General features: G+C 41.0%; 1 protein-coding gene across 8 annotated transcripts in view; it reads left to right on the plus strand.

Annotated features, from left to right (window-relative positions):
* Positions 1-19,927, plus strand: part of wdr47a (WD repeat domain 47a) — a 76,581-nt gene that overhangs the window by 16,491 nt on the left and 40,163 nt on the right. For 6 of the 8 annotated variants that reach the window (XM_048538640.2, XM_059647801.1, XM_048538638.2 and 3 more), the window contains 4 exons: positions 3,892-4,075; positions 5,323-5,406; positions 9,378-9,462; positions 16,283-17,085. In XM_048538640.2, coding sequence (XP_048394597.1) covers positions 3,918-4,075; positions 5,323-5,406; positions 9,378-9,462; positions 16,283-17,085 — 1,130 coding nt within the window. In that variant the 5' untranslated portion in view covers positions 3,892-3,917. Of the gene's footprint in view, positions 1-3,500; positions 3,546-3,891; positions 4,076-5,322; positions 5,407-9,377; positions 9,463-16,282; positions 17,086-19,927 lie in introns of those variants that run through there. The other 2 variants (XM_048538642.2, XM_048538646.2) reach the window with 2 other exon arrangements.

Genomic DNA, 19,927 nt, shown 5'->3' on the forward strand with positions numbered 1-19,927 from the left:
ATACTTTTTAACAAGTGTATGTTAAAAAGTACATTTTGCATGGTTAAATTCCATTAGCCACAGCTTCTCATCTGATCAAACCAACTATCTCTTAGAATCATAAAATCTCCACAGTGCTGAAGAAGCCATTCAACTTATCAAGTCTGCATTGATCATCCTAACCAGACACATTTCCCCCATTCTTTACCCATAACCCTACGTTTACAGTGCTAATCCATGAAGCCTACACATCTCTGGACACTACAGGGCAATTTAACCTGGCCACTCTACTGAACTTGAACATCTTTGGACTGTGGCTAGAAACTGGAGCACCCAGGAGAAACCCATGCAGATAGGCGATTGGGGAGAATGTGCAAACTCTACACAAGCAGTCACACAAGTCTGGAATTGAACCTGGGTGCCTGGTTCTGTGAGGCAGTAGTGCTAACCACTCTGTCTCTGTGTTACTCTCATAACCCAAGACACTCTTCCTTAGTATTGATCATTGTGTCATGTGCAAACTTACCATCCAGCCCAGATTTTCTTCTATATTATTTGTATAACTCACAAAAAATAAGGGACCCAGCAACGATCTCTGTGGCATGACTTTGGATACTAGTCTCAAGCCGTACAAACAGCCTTCTAATCACCACTCGCTGTCTGCTGCCACCAAGATAATTTTGGATCTATCTTGCCAAGTTAACTTGGATCCCTTTTACCTACTTTATCAGTCTTCCAGGTGGGACCTTGACAAAGGCTTTTCTAAATTGATATGAACTGTATCAACTGCAGTCCCCTCATCTACACACTTAATCACCACCTCTCATAATGTATAAAATTTCTAAGGCCTGACCTCCCCTTGATAAAACCATGCTGACTATCCCTGATCAAAACTAACCACTCCAATTGAAGATTAATTCTGTCCTTCAGAATTTTATCTAATTTCTGAAAGTTTCCCTTTCAGAAATGTGAGAATCATTGGTCTGTAATTCCTTGGCTTAACTTTTCCACCCTTCTTGAAAAGTGGAACCGCATTAGCAGTCTTCTGGCAATTTCCCTGTGGCCAGTTAAGCATTAAAATTTTGGGTCAGATACCCTGTAATTTCCTCCCTCGCCTCCCACAGAAACCTGATGTACAATACATCTGGACTTGGGGATTGTCCATTTCTAAATCTGCCAAAACCTACAATGAGCCTTCACTCCTTATGTCAATCTCCTTAAGAACCAAACAGCCCCTCTCCCCAAATTCCATGCCGTTTTCCTCCTGCTGCGTGAAGACGGATGTGATGTACTGTTTTAAAATCCTACAGTGTCCTCTGGCTCCACCCACAGATTGCCTCCTTCATCACAAAAGGGTTCTGCTGTTGCCCTGATTATCCTCTTCCCCTTATAAACTGTAGAATATCTTGCAATTCTCCCTAATTTTACCCACCCATGTTTCTCATGCCCCACCTTGCTCTCCTGATTGCTTTGAGTTCTTGCATCTTCTATCTATGATTCAGTCCCTTTGCATGTGCTGAAAGCCTCTCTTTTCCTTCTTATCCAGTTCTGAATATTTCTATCACCCAGGGTTCCATGGCTTGTTGCTCTAGCATTTCATCCTAAAGGGAGCATATTGGGCCTGGATTCTCTTCCATTTTCTTTTAGAATGCTCTCACAAGTACCTGTTACCCATCTTTGACGAGATCCTACCTTATTTTAGTAGAATCTGTTTTCCCCCACAATCCAAAACCCTTTTTGTTTTGCAGACTATCTTCTCCCTGTTCCATAACAAGCTTAAATTGTTCATATTGTGTTTCTTATCACTAAAGTGCCTCCTTGAAAAAACCCATTGCAACTTGACCATCTGTTTAGGTTTGTTGCTCAGAATTTGGTCCAGCACTGCACTGTTCCTTTTTTAACTCTGTGTGTGTTGATGTAAAAGACTCCCTGAATATATTTCAAGAAATCTGCCCCCACTAAATCTTTTGCACTATGACTATCCCAATTAGCTTTCCTGCCCCTAACGTGCTGCTTGGCCTGCTGTGTTCATCCAGCTCTACACTTTGTTCTCTCTAATGTTGGAGAAATTGAAATTCCCTAAAAAAAATTACCTTATTGTATTACCTGCTGACTGTCCAGGGCCCTATAAACCTAGCATTAGCAGATCTACCTGCAAGGATGTTAGAGCCTTTCTGGTTCAGGTGTAGGGTGTCACATTTGTACATGTCCCACCTTCCCAAAAACAGGCAGGAAACTAAACACTGCCCCTTGTGCACCAACTCTTGAGTCACTCATTCATATGCCCCATTCTTCTATTCGTATACTGACTAGAGGAAGACACTAGGGATGATCCAGAGATTACAACCTGAGAGTTGCTGCTTTTTAATATGGTGCCTCAGTCCCTGAATTCTTGATGCAAGACCTCATCTCGCATTCTCCCTATGTCATTGGTGTCAATTTCTACCATGACCTCTGACTTATTACCATCCCCCTTCAGGATGCCCTGCAGCTGTTCAATGACATCCTTGATCCTGATCCCAGAGAGCAACACATCATCCTGGAATCTTGTCTGTGGCCACAAAAACATCTGTTTGCACTCTTCAATATTGAGTTACCTAGCATATTTCTTTCTTCGAAGGACCTTCTGTTCAAAGGACTACTGGAAAGAAAGAATTACCATGTGGACCGTGGTATGTCCTTCTGCACCACCTGTCAAGACTTAGCTACATCGATTTGGACAGACCTTTAGGTTTCAGCTGTTGTGATGATGTAGCCAGAGAGGAAAGATTCTGCCACCTTAAGGACAGGAAGTTCCTTTCAAAGGATCCATGAACTTTTGGAAACAACAACTGTAACCTTGGGAAGTTGATTAGTCTAAAACATCATCAATCCTCTTGGGCTTGTTTTATTTTTCCCATAGAAGACTTAGGAAGGTCCAACTATGTAGCTTCATTGTTCTTTTAAAAATCTGCTTTTGATAATTAAGAGAGTATGAAATATTGACAATTAAGGACTGAACCAGATGTTTAGATCATTTGTCAAATCTCAGAAATTGTGCTCGAGCTTACCTGTTTTGCATTCGGTTCAGATTTCAAATACTCTTTTCCCCATTTTTCAATTTCCAAAACATTCAGCAAGTCTGTTTTGTTTTCCTCCTCTCCTTTCCTTACAGCTTAATGCATGTGAACTTAGGATTTAGCTGTACAGATAGAATATCTATGATTTAACACACAGAAAAGTGGTCTAGTTAAAAATGCGCTTGGTATTTTTACGTAGATTAGTAACTAAGATATACAGATCAACAAAACAAGCTACTGGAATCTTCATTGTGCTCAAATGTATTATGTAATTTTTCAATGACTATTTATGCAAAGATTTTATTGTAATGACACTACTGTGTTTCATTACTTAATTGGACTTAAGTTAAATTAAGTAGTTAAATTAACTGGTTGCATAGTCTCTATTGGAGATAGGAGTGCATCACAACTTCTGTTGTTATCAGGTGAAAACCTTTTTAAATGCTTCGAGGGAAACTAGGACATGCAATGACTTAGGTGGAAATATGCTGTATTGGGTGATAAAAGGTACAGATTATGCATTGCACATTTCTCTTTTCTGAGAAAATTACTTTGTACTATGAAAAAATGTTCAGCCACAAATTGTAGAATACATATAACACAAAACTGGAAATTTGTTTTAAAGATATTCCTATCTTATAATAAACAGAACATTCTGAAAGATTTTTGATATGTTGAAAATTAGTATTGTCTGTTGGAGAAATCAGTTGCTCTTCCACATTCTAATTCAGAACATTTATTTCCCTGAACTGTAAAGACTGAAAATTTGTATTTTAAAGAATGAAACTAATTTCAGTGAAAAGCACAATAGGCGTTACCTTATTTTCTTTAAAACCATTTTTTCTAATAATAGGTCAGCTCAATTGAAAAGCTGTAATCATGACAGCCGAAGAGACAATAAATGTTAAGGAAGCGGAGATAATTAAATTAATCCTGGATTTTCTCAATTCAAGGAAGCTCCATATTAGTATGCTTTCTCTCGAGAAAGAAAGTGGTGTGATAAATGGATTGTATTCCGATGATATGCTTTTCCTCAGGTAGGTAGTGCTGTTGACAGCTTATTTTAATTTTGTATGTCTTGGGTACAGTAACATTTAGTTAGTACTAAATTCTGTTGTAATCGTGTACGCCTCTGGATTTTTTTTTTTGTTTATTTACATTTCTTTTTATCCCTCCCTTTTGCTTTGCGCTGTCATTGCCTTATCGTTTAACAGCCCCTGCCTTTGGAGCTAAGATAGGCTTTGCAGTTCTTTTCAGCCTCTCCTTTTTCTTGCTATGGTACTTAAAAGGTAATTTCAGACATCTTTCAGTTCTGATGAAATAGATTCTACATGTTCTGCTGAATGTTTCCACCATTTTCTGTTTTTATTTCAGATTTATAGCAATATTTTGCTTTTGACTTAATGTTTTATTTATTCGGCCGTAAGGATATATCATTCTTTTGTTCTGTTAGTTGAGAGTTTTGATTTCAGACCATCTCTTGAAGAATACAGCATTAACTAGAAGTTGAAACTTCACAAACCATGTGGTTGTTATTGTCTAAGGTGCAGATTTAATGATAGTAAAGCTTGTTGTAGTGCTCCCTAACTTCTGGGATACCCCTACACTGAACTGGCACAGTAGATGACATTTGTGAGCCCTCACAGACCGTGCAATCACACCATTTGACTGTTTTTATTTTGGATTTCGAACATCCACAGTAGTTGTTTTTGAACTACAGTTTTCCTGTTATTTTTCTTAATTTAACCTTTTTTTAATCAACCTATTCAGATACATTATTACATACCTCTGGAGCAGATGAGACTTGAAGACAGGCCTCTCCGTTTAGAAGTGGGGATACTACTGATACGCCACAAGAGGGCCCCTCACATGAATTGACTGCAGTAAATGATTTAACCTCGCATACTTTGCCCTCATCAAGACACATTTGCTTCAAGCAGGGCTTATTTAATCCTGTGCAAGAGAAAGACCCTAAAAGCTGTAACACCAGTGGTAGTTTTCTTAACAATACTTGCTCTAATATCAGAAAAGACTAGGGACGTAGTAAAGATGATGAAGATAACTCCACTGTTCTCTGCATAAACATGCTGAGCGTCAGTTTTATCCACCAATCTGCAGGCTTTTAAGTACAAAAGTATATTAGAAAGTGAGATTAACAGCCAAATAAAAATGATGGTAACTGCATTAATTCCTTTTCTAGGTTTGATATGAAAATATAAACTTGGATAGTGCCATCTAAAACAATGTAGCATTTCATTTTAAATCATCTTTGGGTATTTTGCAGACAGCTGGTACTTGATGGCCATTGGGATGAAGTGCTTCAATTCATCCAGCCTCTTGAGTGTATGGAAAAATTTGATGCAAAAAGGTTAGTGCACTTTTTCTTTTCTTGGCTTTAGCTGTTACCCTCAACCCCTTCTAAAATATCAAGTAACAACATTTTTGCATTTCAAACATCAACCATAATTTACAGAAAGTGCTGGAGAACCTCAGCAGGTCAGCCACCATCTGGGGAGAGAAACAAAGTTAACATTTCACATCCACAATGATGAATTCAGAACTGAAAGAATTGTTCTGAATGACAGTCATATTGGACTTTTTTTTCTATTCATCTGCGGAATGTGGGCGTCGCTTCCTGGCCAGCAATTATTGCTCATCCCTAGTTGCCCTTGAGAAGGTGGTGGTGAGCTGCCTTCTTGAGCCGTTGCAGTCTACCCGCTGTAGGTTGACCCACAATGCCATTAGGGAGGGAATTCCAGGTTTTGACCCAGTGACAGTGAAGGAATGGTGATATATTTTCAATGTGCTGTGTGAGGATCTTTGGTGAATTTCTGAAGTGTGTCTTGTAGATAGTGCATACTGCTGCTATTGAGTATCCGTGGTAGGAAGGATTGGATGATTGTGGATGTGGTTTCAATCAAGCGGGCAGCTTTGTCCTGGATTCTTCAGTGTTGTTGCGGCTGCACTCATCCAGGCAAGTGGGGAGTACTCCATCATACTCTTGACTTGTGCCTTGTAGTTGGTGGATCGGCTTTGAGGAGTCAGGAGGTGAGTTACTGGCCGCAGTATTCCTAGCTTCTGACCTGCTGTTGTAGCCACTGTGTTTATGTGGTTAGTCTAGTTGAGTTTCTGGTCAATGATAACCCCGAGGATGTTGATAGTGGGGGATTCAGTGATCATAACACCATTGAATATCAAGGGGTGGTGGTTAGTTTGTATCTTATTGCTGATAGTCATAGCTTGACATTTGTGTCACTTGCCACTTGTTAGCCCAAGCCTGGATAGCATCCAGATCTTGTTGTATTTGAACATGGACTGCTTCAGTATCTGGGGAGTAATGAATGGTGCTGAACATTGTGCGATCATTGGCGAACATCCCCACTTCTGAACTTAAGATGGAGGAAAGGTTATTGATGAAGCAGCTGAAGATGGTTGGGCGAGAACACGACCTAAGCAACTCCTGCAGAGATGTCCTGGGGCTGAGATGATTGATCTCCATCAACCACGACCATCTTCCTATGTGCCAGGTGTGACTCCAACCACCAGAGAGTTTGCCCCCCAATACCCATTGATTCCAGTTATGCTAGGGCTCCTTGATGCTGCACTCTGTCAAATGCAGCCTTGATATCACAGGCTGTCACTCTCACCTCACCTCACCTCTGGAATTCAGCTCTTTCATCCATGTTTGAACCAAAATTGTGATGAGGTTAGGAGCTGAGTGGCCCTGGCGGAAGCCAAACTGGGCACCACTGAGCAAGTTATTGCTGAGCAGGTGCTGCTTGATTGCACTGTTGATGACACTTTCCATCACTTTACTGATGATTGAGAGTAGATGATGGGACAGTAATTGTCCTGCTTTTTGTGTACAGGACATATGTGGGCAATTTTCCACATTTCCGGGTAGATACCAGTGTTATAACTGTACTGGAACAGCTTGGCAAGGGGAGTGGCAGGTTCTGGAGCACAAGCCTTTAGTACTATTACCAGAATGTTGTCAGGGTCTGTAGTTTTTGCTGTATCCAGTGTCTCCAGCAATTTTTTGATGTCACGTGGGGTGAATTGACTTGGCTAAAGACTGGTTTCAGTAATGCTGGGGACCAGTAGAGGAGGCACTGATGGATCATCCACTTGGCACTTCTGGCTGAAGATTGCTGTGAATGCTTCAACCTTATCTTGTGCGCGGATGTGCTGGGCTCTTCCATCATTTGAAGATAGGGATATTTGTGGACCCTGCTCCTCTCGTGAGTTATTTAATTGTCTGCCACCATTTACAACTGGATGTGACAGGACTGCAGTGCTTAGATCGGATCCATTGGTTGTGCGATCTGTTTATTGCCTGCTGATTTCACTGTTTGGCAAGCAAGTAGTCCTGTTTGGTGGCTTCACCAGATTGATACATTATCTTCAGGTATGCCTGGCCCTGCTCCTGACATGCTGTCCCATACTCTCCATTGAATCAGGGTTGATCCCCTGGCTTGATGGTAATGGTTAAGTGGGGGTTACGCCGAGCCATGAAGTTACAGATTGTGCTGGACTACAGTTCTGTTGCTGGCTGGATGCCCAGTCTTGAGTTGCTTGATCTGTGTGAAGTCTGTTCCATCTAGCATGATAGCACCACACAACACGATGGAAGTTACTCTCAATGTGAAGGCACAACTTCGTCTCCACAAGGACTGTGCGATAGTTACTCTTATCAATACTGCCATGGACAGAGGCAGCTGGCAGATGAATAAGGATGAGGCCAAATATGATTTTCCCTCTTGTTGGTTCCCTCGCCACCTGCTGCAGACCCAGTCTAGCAACTATGTCCTTTAGGACCCAACCAACTTGATCAGTGGTACTGCTTCTGAGCCAATCTTGGTGTTGGACGTTAAAATCTCCTACCCAGAGTACTTTTTGTGCCCTTGCCAACTCAGTGCTTCCTCTAAGTGTTGTTCAACATGGAGGAGTACTAATTCATCAGCTGAGGGAGGACGGTTATGTGGTAATCAGCAGAGGTTTCCTTGCCCATGTTTAACTTGCAGCCATGAAACTTCATGGGGCCTGGTGTTATTGTTGAGGACTCCTACAGTAACTCCCTCCCGACTGTATACCACTGTGCCGCCACCCCTGTAGGGCATATCCATGGATGGTAATGGAGATGTCTGGGACATTGTCTGTAAGGTATGATTATGTCAGGCTGTTGCTTGACTAGTCTGTGAGACTGCTCTCCCAATTTTGCTTCCAACACCAAGATGTTAGTGAGGATGACTTTGCAGGGTCAATAGGACTGTTTCTGCCATTGTCTTTTACAGTGCCTAGGTCATCTGGTTTCATTTCTTTGAGACTTTGTAGGGATTGAAACACCTCAGTGGCTTGTTAGGCTATTTCAGAGGGCAGTTGAGAGTCAATCACATTGCTGTGGGTTTGGAGTCCAGATGAGAGTGGCAGATGAAGGACATTTGTGCACCATATCTTCTGACAATCTGCAATGATCAGTAGATTCTTAATTCCAGACTTTTGTTTTAATTATTGAATTCAGATTCCACCATCTGCTGTGGTAGCATTAGAACCCAAATCCTCAGAACATTAGCTGGATTGATAGTCTAGTGATAATACTATTAGGCCATCAGCTACCCACTTGAAACATTAACTCTTTTCCTTTCCACAGATACTGCCAGACTTACTGAGTTTCTCCAGCACTTTCTGTTTCTTTCATTTCAGATTTATAGCATCCACAATTTTGTGTTTTTATATCTGTGGTTGTCTGCCAAGTGAGCAAATGAATAAACTTTCAGTTTAAGATATGTGCGTCCAAGCAGATGGAGCTGAAGTTGGCATCTGAATTTCACAACTAAGAATATTTGGTATTGGAAATTTATTGTTAAAATTTTGTACTTTTATACACATAGTCACTACTTTAATGGAACAACTACAGACAATTAATTGTATGTTCTTGGAATAGGAAGAGGCCACTCAGCTCATTGAGTGTGTCCCAACATACATTTGAACAGCCATGATTGTAATGAATCAATGCTTTTGACCCACCCCATCCCCATAACTCTCCACACCATTAATAATCCTAAATTTATCAATTTCAACCTTAAACATAGTCAAGAATTTTGAAGGTTCACAACCCTCCACATCAAAAACCTTCTTCTCAACTTGGTCATGGCATCCCCTTATTTTCAAATTGTGTTGCCTGGTTCTAAACTCTGCAACCAGAGAAATTTGTGCCAAATATTGATTGCTAATAATTTGTTAATTTTATTGTAGCGGTGTGTCATATTGCCTCGACTCATTGTGAACCATTCTTCATAGAGTGCAACATTATTTAATCTGGTTTATCTGCTTTTCCAGATTCCGATATATTATTTTGAAACAGAAGTTTTTGGAAGCATTATGTGTAAACAATGCAGTGTCAGCAGATGATGAACCTCAGCATGTAAGTATATGACCTATTTAGTTTGTTCTTATGTATCACTCTGTCAAATAAGTTGAAATGCTAGACATGGCAAATATATCATTTTTAACACTGAAGCTCCAAGAATAACTTCCCCAAAGTCCCTTTATTATCTCTATTCCGTAGGTTTGCTAATTGTTTATTACTAATATTCTTGTCACCTTGATATCCTAGTTCATTATCAACTGAATTTCTGACCCATCTCCCATTTTTTTTCTCCCATTTTTTCTCCCATCTCTGCATAAGCGTTTCTGTTTGTGTACAATCACCCTTGCCTCACTTGGTGCAGAGCAATCATTTAACTGTCTAGCTTTTGCTGTGAAATTCTTAATCCAAACCTCTTGATCTCTCCTGCTCCATCTCTAATATGACCCTTTAAAATCGCATCTTACGGCCAAAATTTTAATCATCCATTTTTATATTTATTTCTTTGACTTGATGTTGATTTTTATTATGAATCCTTGAACTGCCTCAGGATGTTTTTCTGTGTTAAAGCTTTTACTGTAACAAATGTTGGTGAACTTTAGCATCACCAACCACTCACAGTAACTAAAAGCAACAGAATTTTAAATCTGACATAATAAGGAGATGTGTATTTTGAACCTAATAGCACAAATCCATGTAAAATACTGTCTTCCTGAATCATTTTTCCATTGGAAATGCTGAAATGTGAATAAGGAACTATTAATATTGATGTCTTCATTGTGGTTTGAGATTATTTTATATTACATATATGATCTGTGTAGGATGAAGACTGGTACATGATTTGTCTCTCTTTATGTTCACGAAACTAGGCTAATGCTAATCCACAAGAGAGACAGCTTTAGATTTCTGCAGCATTGAGACTGGTTCCAGGGCAGGTGGGACCAATGCAAGGAAGGCAAATTACACCTGAGCAGGACTGGAATTGATTTAAAGAAAGATAAAATAAAATATAAGTTTAAAATAGCAAGAAACATAAAGAAATAAAAGCTTCTACGGGTATGTCAAAAGGAAAAAATTAGCAAAAACACATGGGGTAAGTACAGACACATACAGGAGAATAGAATAGAAAATAGAGAAGCGAGAGAGAAACTAAATAAGTACTTTGTCTCTGTCTTCACAGAGGGCAATACAAGAGGTCTCCCTGATATTAAAATCCCAGGGTCTGGGGAGTGTGGAACTGAAAGAAATTAGTATTAGAAAAATTAATGGAACTGAAAATCAACAAATCCCTGGGATCTGACGACCTTCACTTAGAGTGTCAAATGAGATAACTACAGAGATAACATATGCATTGGTGAACATCTTTTAATATTGTATTAACTCTGTGGTGCCTGCAGGTTGGAAGTTTGCAAATATAACCCCACCCACTGTTTAAGAAAGGAGAGAGAGAGAAAAAGTAGAAGACTACAGTCATGTTGGCCTGATATCTGTAGAAGAGAAAAGCCTGTAATCTCTTACAAAAGATATAATTATGAATATTTACAAAATAATTGATTGGATTTATGAAGTGGAAATCATATTATACAAAACTGCAAGATATTTTTGAGGATTTTGCAACCAGAATCAATAAGAGGGAAATAGTGGATGTGATGAATTTGGATTTTCATAAGGCTTTTGATGTAATCTTACACAAATGCAAAACACATGATATTTATCCTAGCAGAGAGTGGGAATAAATAGGTCATTCTCAGGTTGGTAGACTGTAATCAGCAGAGTTCAACAAGGATCAGTGCTTGGGCCACAGATCTCATGTTCTGTATGAATTATTTAAATGTGGGGCCAATTATAATATTTCCAAATTTGCAGATGATACAAAATTGTACAGAAATGAGAGTTGTGTGAAGGATGCAAAGAAACTTCAAGCGAATTTAGACAGGTTGAATGATTGGGCAAGAGTATGTCAGATGAAATAGAATATAGATAAATGTCAAGTTATCCACTTTGATAGGAGGAATGATGGTACAGAGTATTTCTTAAATTGAGACAGATTGGAAAATATCAATGTCGAAAGAGACTGAGGTATCCTTGTTTATAAATCACTGCGCGTTAGCTTGTATGTACGGATCAATTGCCTTTGAAATTGCTAGATGTTGGCGTTTATCGTACTCCAGATTACAGAAGTAAAGAAGTGATGTCTCAGTTATATAGAACATTGCTGAGACTGCATCTGAAGAATTGTGGCAGTTCTGATCCCCTTGCCTCAAGAGAAATATACGTGGCACAGATTGAGTGAGAAAAACAGATTCACCTGACTGATCCCCACAACTGTCCTAATGAGGAGAGGTTGAGGAGACTGAGCTTAATTTGCTGAAATTTAGAAGACTGAGGGACTATCTCATAGAAACCTAAAAAATGATTAATGGATTTGACAGAGTACATGTTGAAAGGCTATTTTCACCTTGCTGTGGAGTCTAGAACTAGAAATTTTAAATAAAAGACAAGCAATTTAGTACTTAATATTTAATATTTAATATTTAAAAGCTGTAGAATCTCATTCATTGAATGTGTTAAACACACAGAATCACACTTTACCGATTACCTATGACATCATGGGATATGGGAATAGTGCAGTAATATGGCATTGAAGTACATGATCATCTATTGTGTTTTTTTTGCATATCAGAGCAGGTTTGAGGGGCTGAAGGGCCTAGTCTTGATCGTGTAGAACTACCCAGATTATGAGCCGTACTTTCTTTTAGACAAGAATAAACATCCTTCTGACTTGTAATGAGTGGTGGCCAGATAACCGTTTTTAAAAATGAAAAATAGTAAATACTTCAATCAGCATTTTCTTACTCATATGATTGTAAATTTACACCAGACTGAAGTTTGATACAATTACGAGTCGTGGGCAGAGTAAATTTTTAAAATTATTTATTTGTTCATGGGATTTGAGTATCACTGGTTAGGCCAACATATTGCACGTCCCTAATTTCCTTTGTGAACGTCATGGTAAACTGTTTGCTTGAATCACTGCAGCCCATGTAGAGTAGGTACACCCATTGTGCTTTTAAGAAGCGATTTCCAGTATTTTAAAGCAGCTACAATGAAGGCACAGCAGTAAGGTTCCAAGTCAGGATGGTGTATGACTGGAAGGAGACTTGCAGTTGGCGGTGCCACCATGCATCTGCTGCCCTTGACCTTCTAGATTGTAGAGGTCACAGATTTGGAATGTGCTGTTAAAAAAACCCTGGATAAACATTTGTGGTGCATGGTGATAGGAAGATAAGTGCTTAAGTTGGTCATTGGGTGCCAGTCAAGTGGCTGGTTGGTCCTGGACTTTGTCAAGCCACTTGCATGTTGGTGGAGTTGCATTTAACCAGGCAAGCAAAAAATATTCCATCACATTCCTTACCTGGGCCTTGTAGATGATAGAAAAGCATTGGCCAGTCAGGAGGTGAGTGACTTACCACAGGATTCCTAGCCTTTGACCAGCTCTTGAAGATAAAGTATTTATATGGCTAATCCGGTTCAGTTTATGGTTAATAGTAATTCACAGAATGTTATTGGCAGATGATTAAGAGATGTTCACTAGTTTTACCATCAAGGAAAGATGGCTAGATTGTCTCTTTTTTTTTTGAGATGGTCATTGCTTCTCACTTTTGTGTGGCACAAATGTTACTAGCTACTTGCCAACCCTCGCCTGATATTGTCCAGGTCTTGCTGCACATCCACATGGACAGCTTTAGTATCTGAATAGTTATGAATGATGTTGAACATTATGCAGTCATCAGCAAACAATCCCACTTCTGACCTGATGAAGGGAAGACCATTTCGTTCAAAAATTACTAAATAATCAAGGGAAATGAGGAGAAAAGAAATGAAATACGATAACATGACAATAAAGGATATTCTGTCTTATCCTAACCATCACATAAGAAAAAGTACTATTGAAACAAATGGGGTAAGGACAATAAGTCACCTGGATCTGATGATGTATCCTAGGATATTAAAGGATGTAGCTGTAGAGATAATGAATGCACTGGTAGTAAGCTTCCAGGATCTTTAGATTCTGCAAAAGCACTGGATGATTGGAAAACTGCTGATGTAACAATTTATTTAGAAAGGAATGGGGACATAAAAGCAGGTAACTATAGATCAAAGGAAGGGGTCACTCAACTCAAAATGCTAACTGACTTCCGTCCACAGACGCTGCCAGACCTGCTGAGCTTTTCCAGTAATTTCTATTTTATTACCTGTAGATCAGATAGCTTACAGTATGTTATAGGGAAAAGCCTCTATTTAAAGGAAATACATAATATGATCAAGCAGAGTTGACATGGCTTCAGGAAGGGAAAATCACACCTGACAAATGTACTGGAATTCTTTTGAGAAGTTATCAAGCAAGATGGACAAAGGAGACGCACTTGAGGGAAGCGAATATACTCTAGCCAAATCTCTATAAGACACAGAAAAGAGGTAGAAGAGGCAAGTGATGAGAATGATACATAGAGCAGACGTGTAAAGACAAGTTAAGTGAATGGGCAGAAACTTGGCAGACGAAACATAACTTGGGAAAATGTGAGCTTATGCATTTCGGCAGGATGCATGGAGGAGCTGAATATTTTTAAATGGAGAAAGAGTGCAGAAAACTACAGAACCAAAGGGTTTGTTAGACCTTGTCTATTAATCATAATTAGCTACCATCCAAGTTCAGTAGGTAATAGGGAAGACAAACAGAATACTGGCCTTTATTTCAAAGGGAATGGAGTATAAAAGTAAGGAAGTTTTGCTAAAACTGTACAAGGCATCAGTCATTACTGTAGTTGAAATACTGAACAGTTTTAGGCCCCTTATCTAAGCAAAAATATGCTAGCATTGGAAGTAGTCCACGGAAGGATCACTGAGCTGATAACAGGTATGGAGGGACTGTTTGAAGAGAGATTGAGCGGGTTAGGCCTTTATTCATTGGAGTGTATTTAACAATGAGAGATGTCCTTATTGAAACATTCAAAATTCTTAGGCAACTTGACAGGGTAGATGCTGAAAAAATGTTCCCCACTATCGGAGAGTCTAGGACCTGAAAGCATATTGTCAGAATTAGGGGTCGCATATTTAAGATACAGATGAGGAGAAATTTCTTCTTGGACAGTGCATCTGTGGAATTCTTTATTGCAGAGGGCTGCTGAGGCTGGGTTGTTAACTATATTTTAGGCTGAGATAGACAGCTATTACAGACTGATAATAGATTTTTAATCAGTAAGGTAATTAACGATTACAGGGAAAAGTTGGGAAAGCAGAGTTGTGGGTCATCAAAGCAACCTTGAGCTCATTGAATGGCAGAGCAGACTCAGTGGACTGAATGGTCTGTTTCTCCTCCTATGTTTTGTGGTCTGAGCAGTTGAAGATGGACCTAGAACGCTAGCCTGAGGAAGTCTTCAGTTCCAGAACGTTGCTACAGATGACTGACCCACGAAGAGCCACAACTGTCTTCCTGTTTGATAGGTGTGATTCCAACTGCTGGAGTGTTGCCCCAATTCCCATTGACTTCTATTTGCAAGAGTTTCTTGATCCCATATTTTGTCAAATGCTGCTTTGACATGAAGGGCAGTTACTGTTGCTTCAGCTCTGGAATTCAGTTCTTTTGCTCATATTTCAACCAGAGTTGTAATGAGGTCAAGAACTGATCCAAACTGAGTGTTTTTACTCAGGCTTTTACCGAGATTGTGCTGTTTGATAATAGTACCAAGAACACATACCGTCACTTTATTGATGATCAAGAGTAAACTGATGGGTGCAGAGGTGGAGTGGGTGTGTTGTGATTAGCCAGGTTGAATTTGATCTTTTTTGGGAACAGGAAATAGCTGGGCAATTTTCATCATTACCAGGTAAATGCTGCTATTTGGCTAGTCTAGAGAGCACAGCTATGTCATTAGCCTTTACATGATCCAGTGCTTTCAGCCATTTCTTGTTTTCACATAGTATGAATCAAATTGGTTTAAGCCTGACACCTGTGATGCTAGAGATGTTAGGAGGATGTTGAAGTAGATCATTTATGGTACTTCTGGCAGAATTTGGTTGAAAATGCTTCAAATTTTCTTTTGCACTAATGTGTTGGGCTGTCCTTGCATATGAGGACGGGGATACTTTTTAAGTCATCTGCTTAATGGTGCAACACTATACATTGCTGGATCTGACCAGTCAGCAGGGCTTAGATCTGATCTCAAATAAATCCAGACAACACTGGAGAAAGTCAGCAGGTCTGGCAGCGTCTGTAGAGAGAGAAACAGAGTTAATGTTTTGAGTCTGGTGTGACGGTGTTTCATCACAAGTAGATCTACAGGTTGTGGCATTGTTTAGCTCTATCTTTTTGCATACTGCTTCTGTTTTTCGTGCTTATAGTCCTGTGCTGGAGCCTCATCAGAATGACACCTCATTTTTAGGTGTCACTTTTTATATACAGGTTTGTGGCTATGGAGTATATGTAGGCCAGACCAGGTAAGGATAGCAGATTACTTTCATAAAGGATATTAGTGGAGTTTCCAATCATATTTTTGTTGATTATCATTATAAAAATTTCATGATTTGTCTACCTTTTACATTTATTAATTGAAGTTAAATTACACCTGCTTTGTCCCCAGAGCTTTTGGATGAGCCTCGATTACTTGTCTTGTATTGTTACCACAGCTCCACAACTCCCCTTTTCTTTAAATGTTTAAAATTAAATTTTATTTTAGTTTTTTACCTCCTATTCAGAAGGGTGTTGTTTCTCACGTGATGCTTATACCTTTTTAGCTTGTAAAATCAAGGTTAGATTTGCATCAAAAATATATTTGCAGTAAAAAAATTCATAGATCTTGGATGTTATTTATTGCAGCTAGAGTACACAATGCAAGAGGCTGTAAAGTGTCTCCATGCGCTGGAAGAATATTGTCCCTCCAAGGAAGACTACAGCAAACTCTGCTTATTGCTTACCCTTCCTCGCTTAACAAATCATGCAGAATTCAAGGACTGGAATCCCAGCACTGCTCGTGTTCAGTGCTTTGATGAGGCCTGTGTTATGGTGGCAGAATTCATTCCTGCTGACAGAAAACTGAGTGAAGCTGGTTTCAAAGCAAGCAATAACAGACTATTTCAACTTGTCATTAAAGGTTTGCTGTATGAGACTTGTGTAGAATTCTGTCAGAGTAGGGCAACTGGTGAAGAGATTAGTGAGAGTGAAGTACTGCTTGGAATTGATTTACTTTGTGGAAATGGGTGTGATGATCTGGATTTGAGCCTTCTCTCATGGCTTCAGAATTTATCACCTGATACTTTCTCATGTGCTTTTGAACAAAAGATTTTGAATATCCACACAGACAAACTTGTAAAACCTACAAGGTCTTCATACTCTGATATTTTAACACCTCTAATTAATAAACTGTCTCCTTACCCATCATCCCCAATGAGGCGTCCGCAATCTGCTGATGCATACATGTCACGATCCTTAAACCCAGCATTGGATGGACTGTCGTATGGACTAACTAGTCAGGAGAAGCGTAACGCTGATATAGTGAACAGAAGTTCTCCAATGTCTCATTCTTTTGCGAACTTTAATTATCCTGGTACACAAAACCTTTCAAGAAGTCTCTTGTTTGAGAACACAGACTGTCACAGCATATATGAGGAATCGCCAGAAAGGTTAGTTTATTTTTGGATTTATTTATATCCTTATTACTGTTTAGCTATAAGGCTTTGGGTTAATTGGCGTGTCTAATAATATTTGAATCATTTCTAGTATATATGCAATTCCAGTTTAGATGAAATCACTAAAAACAGTTCAATGGTATACATTTTAATATTTATACTTTCCCACTGCATAGTTAATAGAAGTGAAGTAAACTGGCTAATTAGAAGAAATGTGTGAATGTTGGAGTGAAGTACATAAGAAATAGGAGCATGAGTAAGCCATTCAATTTCTCAAGCCAGTCCTGCCATACAATCATGGCTAATCTGCTCCAAGTCTCAACTCATCCTTTGTGTCCGCTTTTCACAGCCCTCAACTCACTGATAGTTCAAAAATCTACCCAACTCCTGTTTGAATACTTCGAGTGATGTAGCCTCAACACCTTTCTGGGGTAGAGAATTCCAGGCATTCATTGCCCTCTGAGAAGACAATTCCTTTGCGTCTCAGTTTTCAAATGTGTGTCCCCTTTTTTGGTAGAGAGATAATAGGAATTGCAGATGCTGGAGAATCTGAGATAACAAAGTGTAGAGGTGGATGAACACAGCAGGCCATGCAGCATCTTAGGAGCACAAAAGCTGACGTTTTGGGCCTAGACCCTTCATCAGAAAAGGGGGATGGGGAGAGGGTTCTGAAATAAATAGGGAGAGACGGGGGGGGGGGGGGGGGGCGGATCAAAGATGGATAGAGGTGGAGAGGAGACAGACAAGTGAAAGAGGCAGGGATGGAGCCAGTAGAGATGAACGTAGGTAGGGAGGTAGGGAGAGGATAGGTCAGTCCGGGGAGGACGGAGAGGATAAGGTTAGTAGGCAGGAAATGGGGGTGTGGCTTGAGGTGGGAGGAGGGAATAGGTGAGAGGAAGGAATAGGTGAGAGGAAGAACTGGTTAGGGAGGCGGGAATCAGCTGGGCCGGTTTTGGGATGCAGTTGGGGGAGGCTTGTGAAGTCCACATTTATACTGGAGTTCCCAAGTGGAATATGAGTTGCCATTCCTGCAACATTCGGGTGGCATCATTGTGGCACTGCAGGAGGCCCAGGATGGACATGTCGTCAAAGGAATGGGAAGGGGAAATGGTTCGCGACTGGGAGGTGCAGTTGTTTATTGCGAATCAAGTGTAGGTGTTCTGCAAAGCGGTCCACAAGCCGCCACTTGGTTTCCCTGATGTAGAGGGGGCCACAATGGGTACAGCAGATGCAGTATACCACATTGGCAGAAGTGTAGGTGAACATTTGTTTGATATGGAAAGTCTTCTTGGGGCCTGGGATGGGGGTGAGGGAGGAGGTGTGGGGGCAGGTGTAGCACTTCTGTGGTTTCAGGGAAAAGTGCCAAGTGTGGTGGGGTTGGAGGGGAGTATGGAGCGGACAAGGGAGTCACGGAGAGCAGGGAGGGAAGGGATAAAGGTCTTTGGTGGTGGGGTTGGATTGCAGATGGCAAAAGTGTCGGGGGATGATGCGTTGGATCCGGATGTTGGTGGGGTGGAACATGGGGATGAAGGCGATTCTCTTTTGGTGGTTATTGTGGGGATGGGGTGTGAGGGATGAGTTGCAGGAAATGCGGGAGACACGGTCAAGGGCGTTCTCGACCACTGAGGGGCTGAATTTGCAATCCTTGAAAATTGAGGGCATCTGAGATGTACAGGAGTGGAATGCCTCATCCTGAGAGCCCTTACGGTGGAGGCGAAGAAATTGGGAATAGGGGATGGTATTTTTTGCAGGAAGGTGGTTGGGGACGAGGTGTATTCTAGGTATCTCTGGGAGTCGGTGGGCTTGAAATGGATATCGGTTTCTAGGTGGTTGCCAGAGATGGGGACAGAGGCCCAGGAAGGTGGTGGAGGTGTTAGAGATGGTCCTCCTCGTCCCCATGTACCATGCCACCAACCTCTGGATCCAACGCATCATCCTCCGAAACTTGGGTCATCTGCAATCCGACTCCACCACCAAAGACATTTTTCCCTTCCCTCTCTTGTCTGCTTTCCGGAGAGATCACTCTCTCCGTGACTCCCTTGACCGCTCCACACTCCCCTCCAACCCCACCAAACCTGGCACTTGCCCCTGCAACCGCAGTAAGTGCTACAGCTGCCCCCATACCTCCTCCCTCACCCACATCCCAGGCCCCAAGAAGACTTTCCACGTCAAGCAAATGTTCACTCGCACATCTGCTAATGTGGTATACTGCATCTGCTGTACCCGTTATGGCCTCCTCTACATTGGAGAAACCAAGCGGAGGCTTGGGGACCGCTTTGCAGAACACCTATCCTCCCACCCACCTTCCTGCAAAAATGCCATCTCCTATTCCCAATTCGTTCGCCTCTTCCGCATCTGTTCCGAGGATGAGGCATTGCACTCCAGTACATCTCAGATGCCCTCAATTTTCAAGGACAATAAACAACTGCACCTCCCAGTCGTGAACCATTGCAATTCCCCCTCCCATTCCTTAGACGACATGTCCATCCTGAGCCTCCTGCAGTACTACAATGATGCCACTTGAAGGTTGCAGGAACAGCAACTCATATTCCACTTGGGAACCCTGCAGCCCAATGGTATCAATGTGGATTTCACAAGCTTCAAAATCCCCCCTCCCCCTACTGCATCCCAAAACCAGCCCAGCTCACCCCCGCCTCCCTAACCTGTTCTTCCTCTCACCTATCTCTTCCTCCCACTTCAAGCCGCACCCCATTTCCTACCTACTAACCTTATCCCGCCCCCATGACCTCTCCATTCTCCCCGGACTGACCTACCCCCTTCCTACCTCCCCACCTACACTCACCTCTACTGGCCATCCCTGCCTCTTTAATTTGTC

Source organism: Stegostoma tigrinum, chromosome 8 (assembly GCF_030684315.1).
Source record: "Stegostoma tigrinum isolate sSteTig4 chromosome 8, sSteTig4.hap1, whole genome shotgun sequence".
In the NCBI taxonomy this organism is placed as follows: domain Eukaryota; kingdom Metazoa; phylum Chordata; class Chondrichthyes; order Orectolobiformes; family Stegostomatidae; genus Stegostoma; species Stegostoma tigrinum.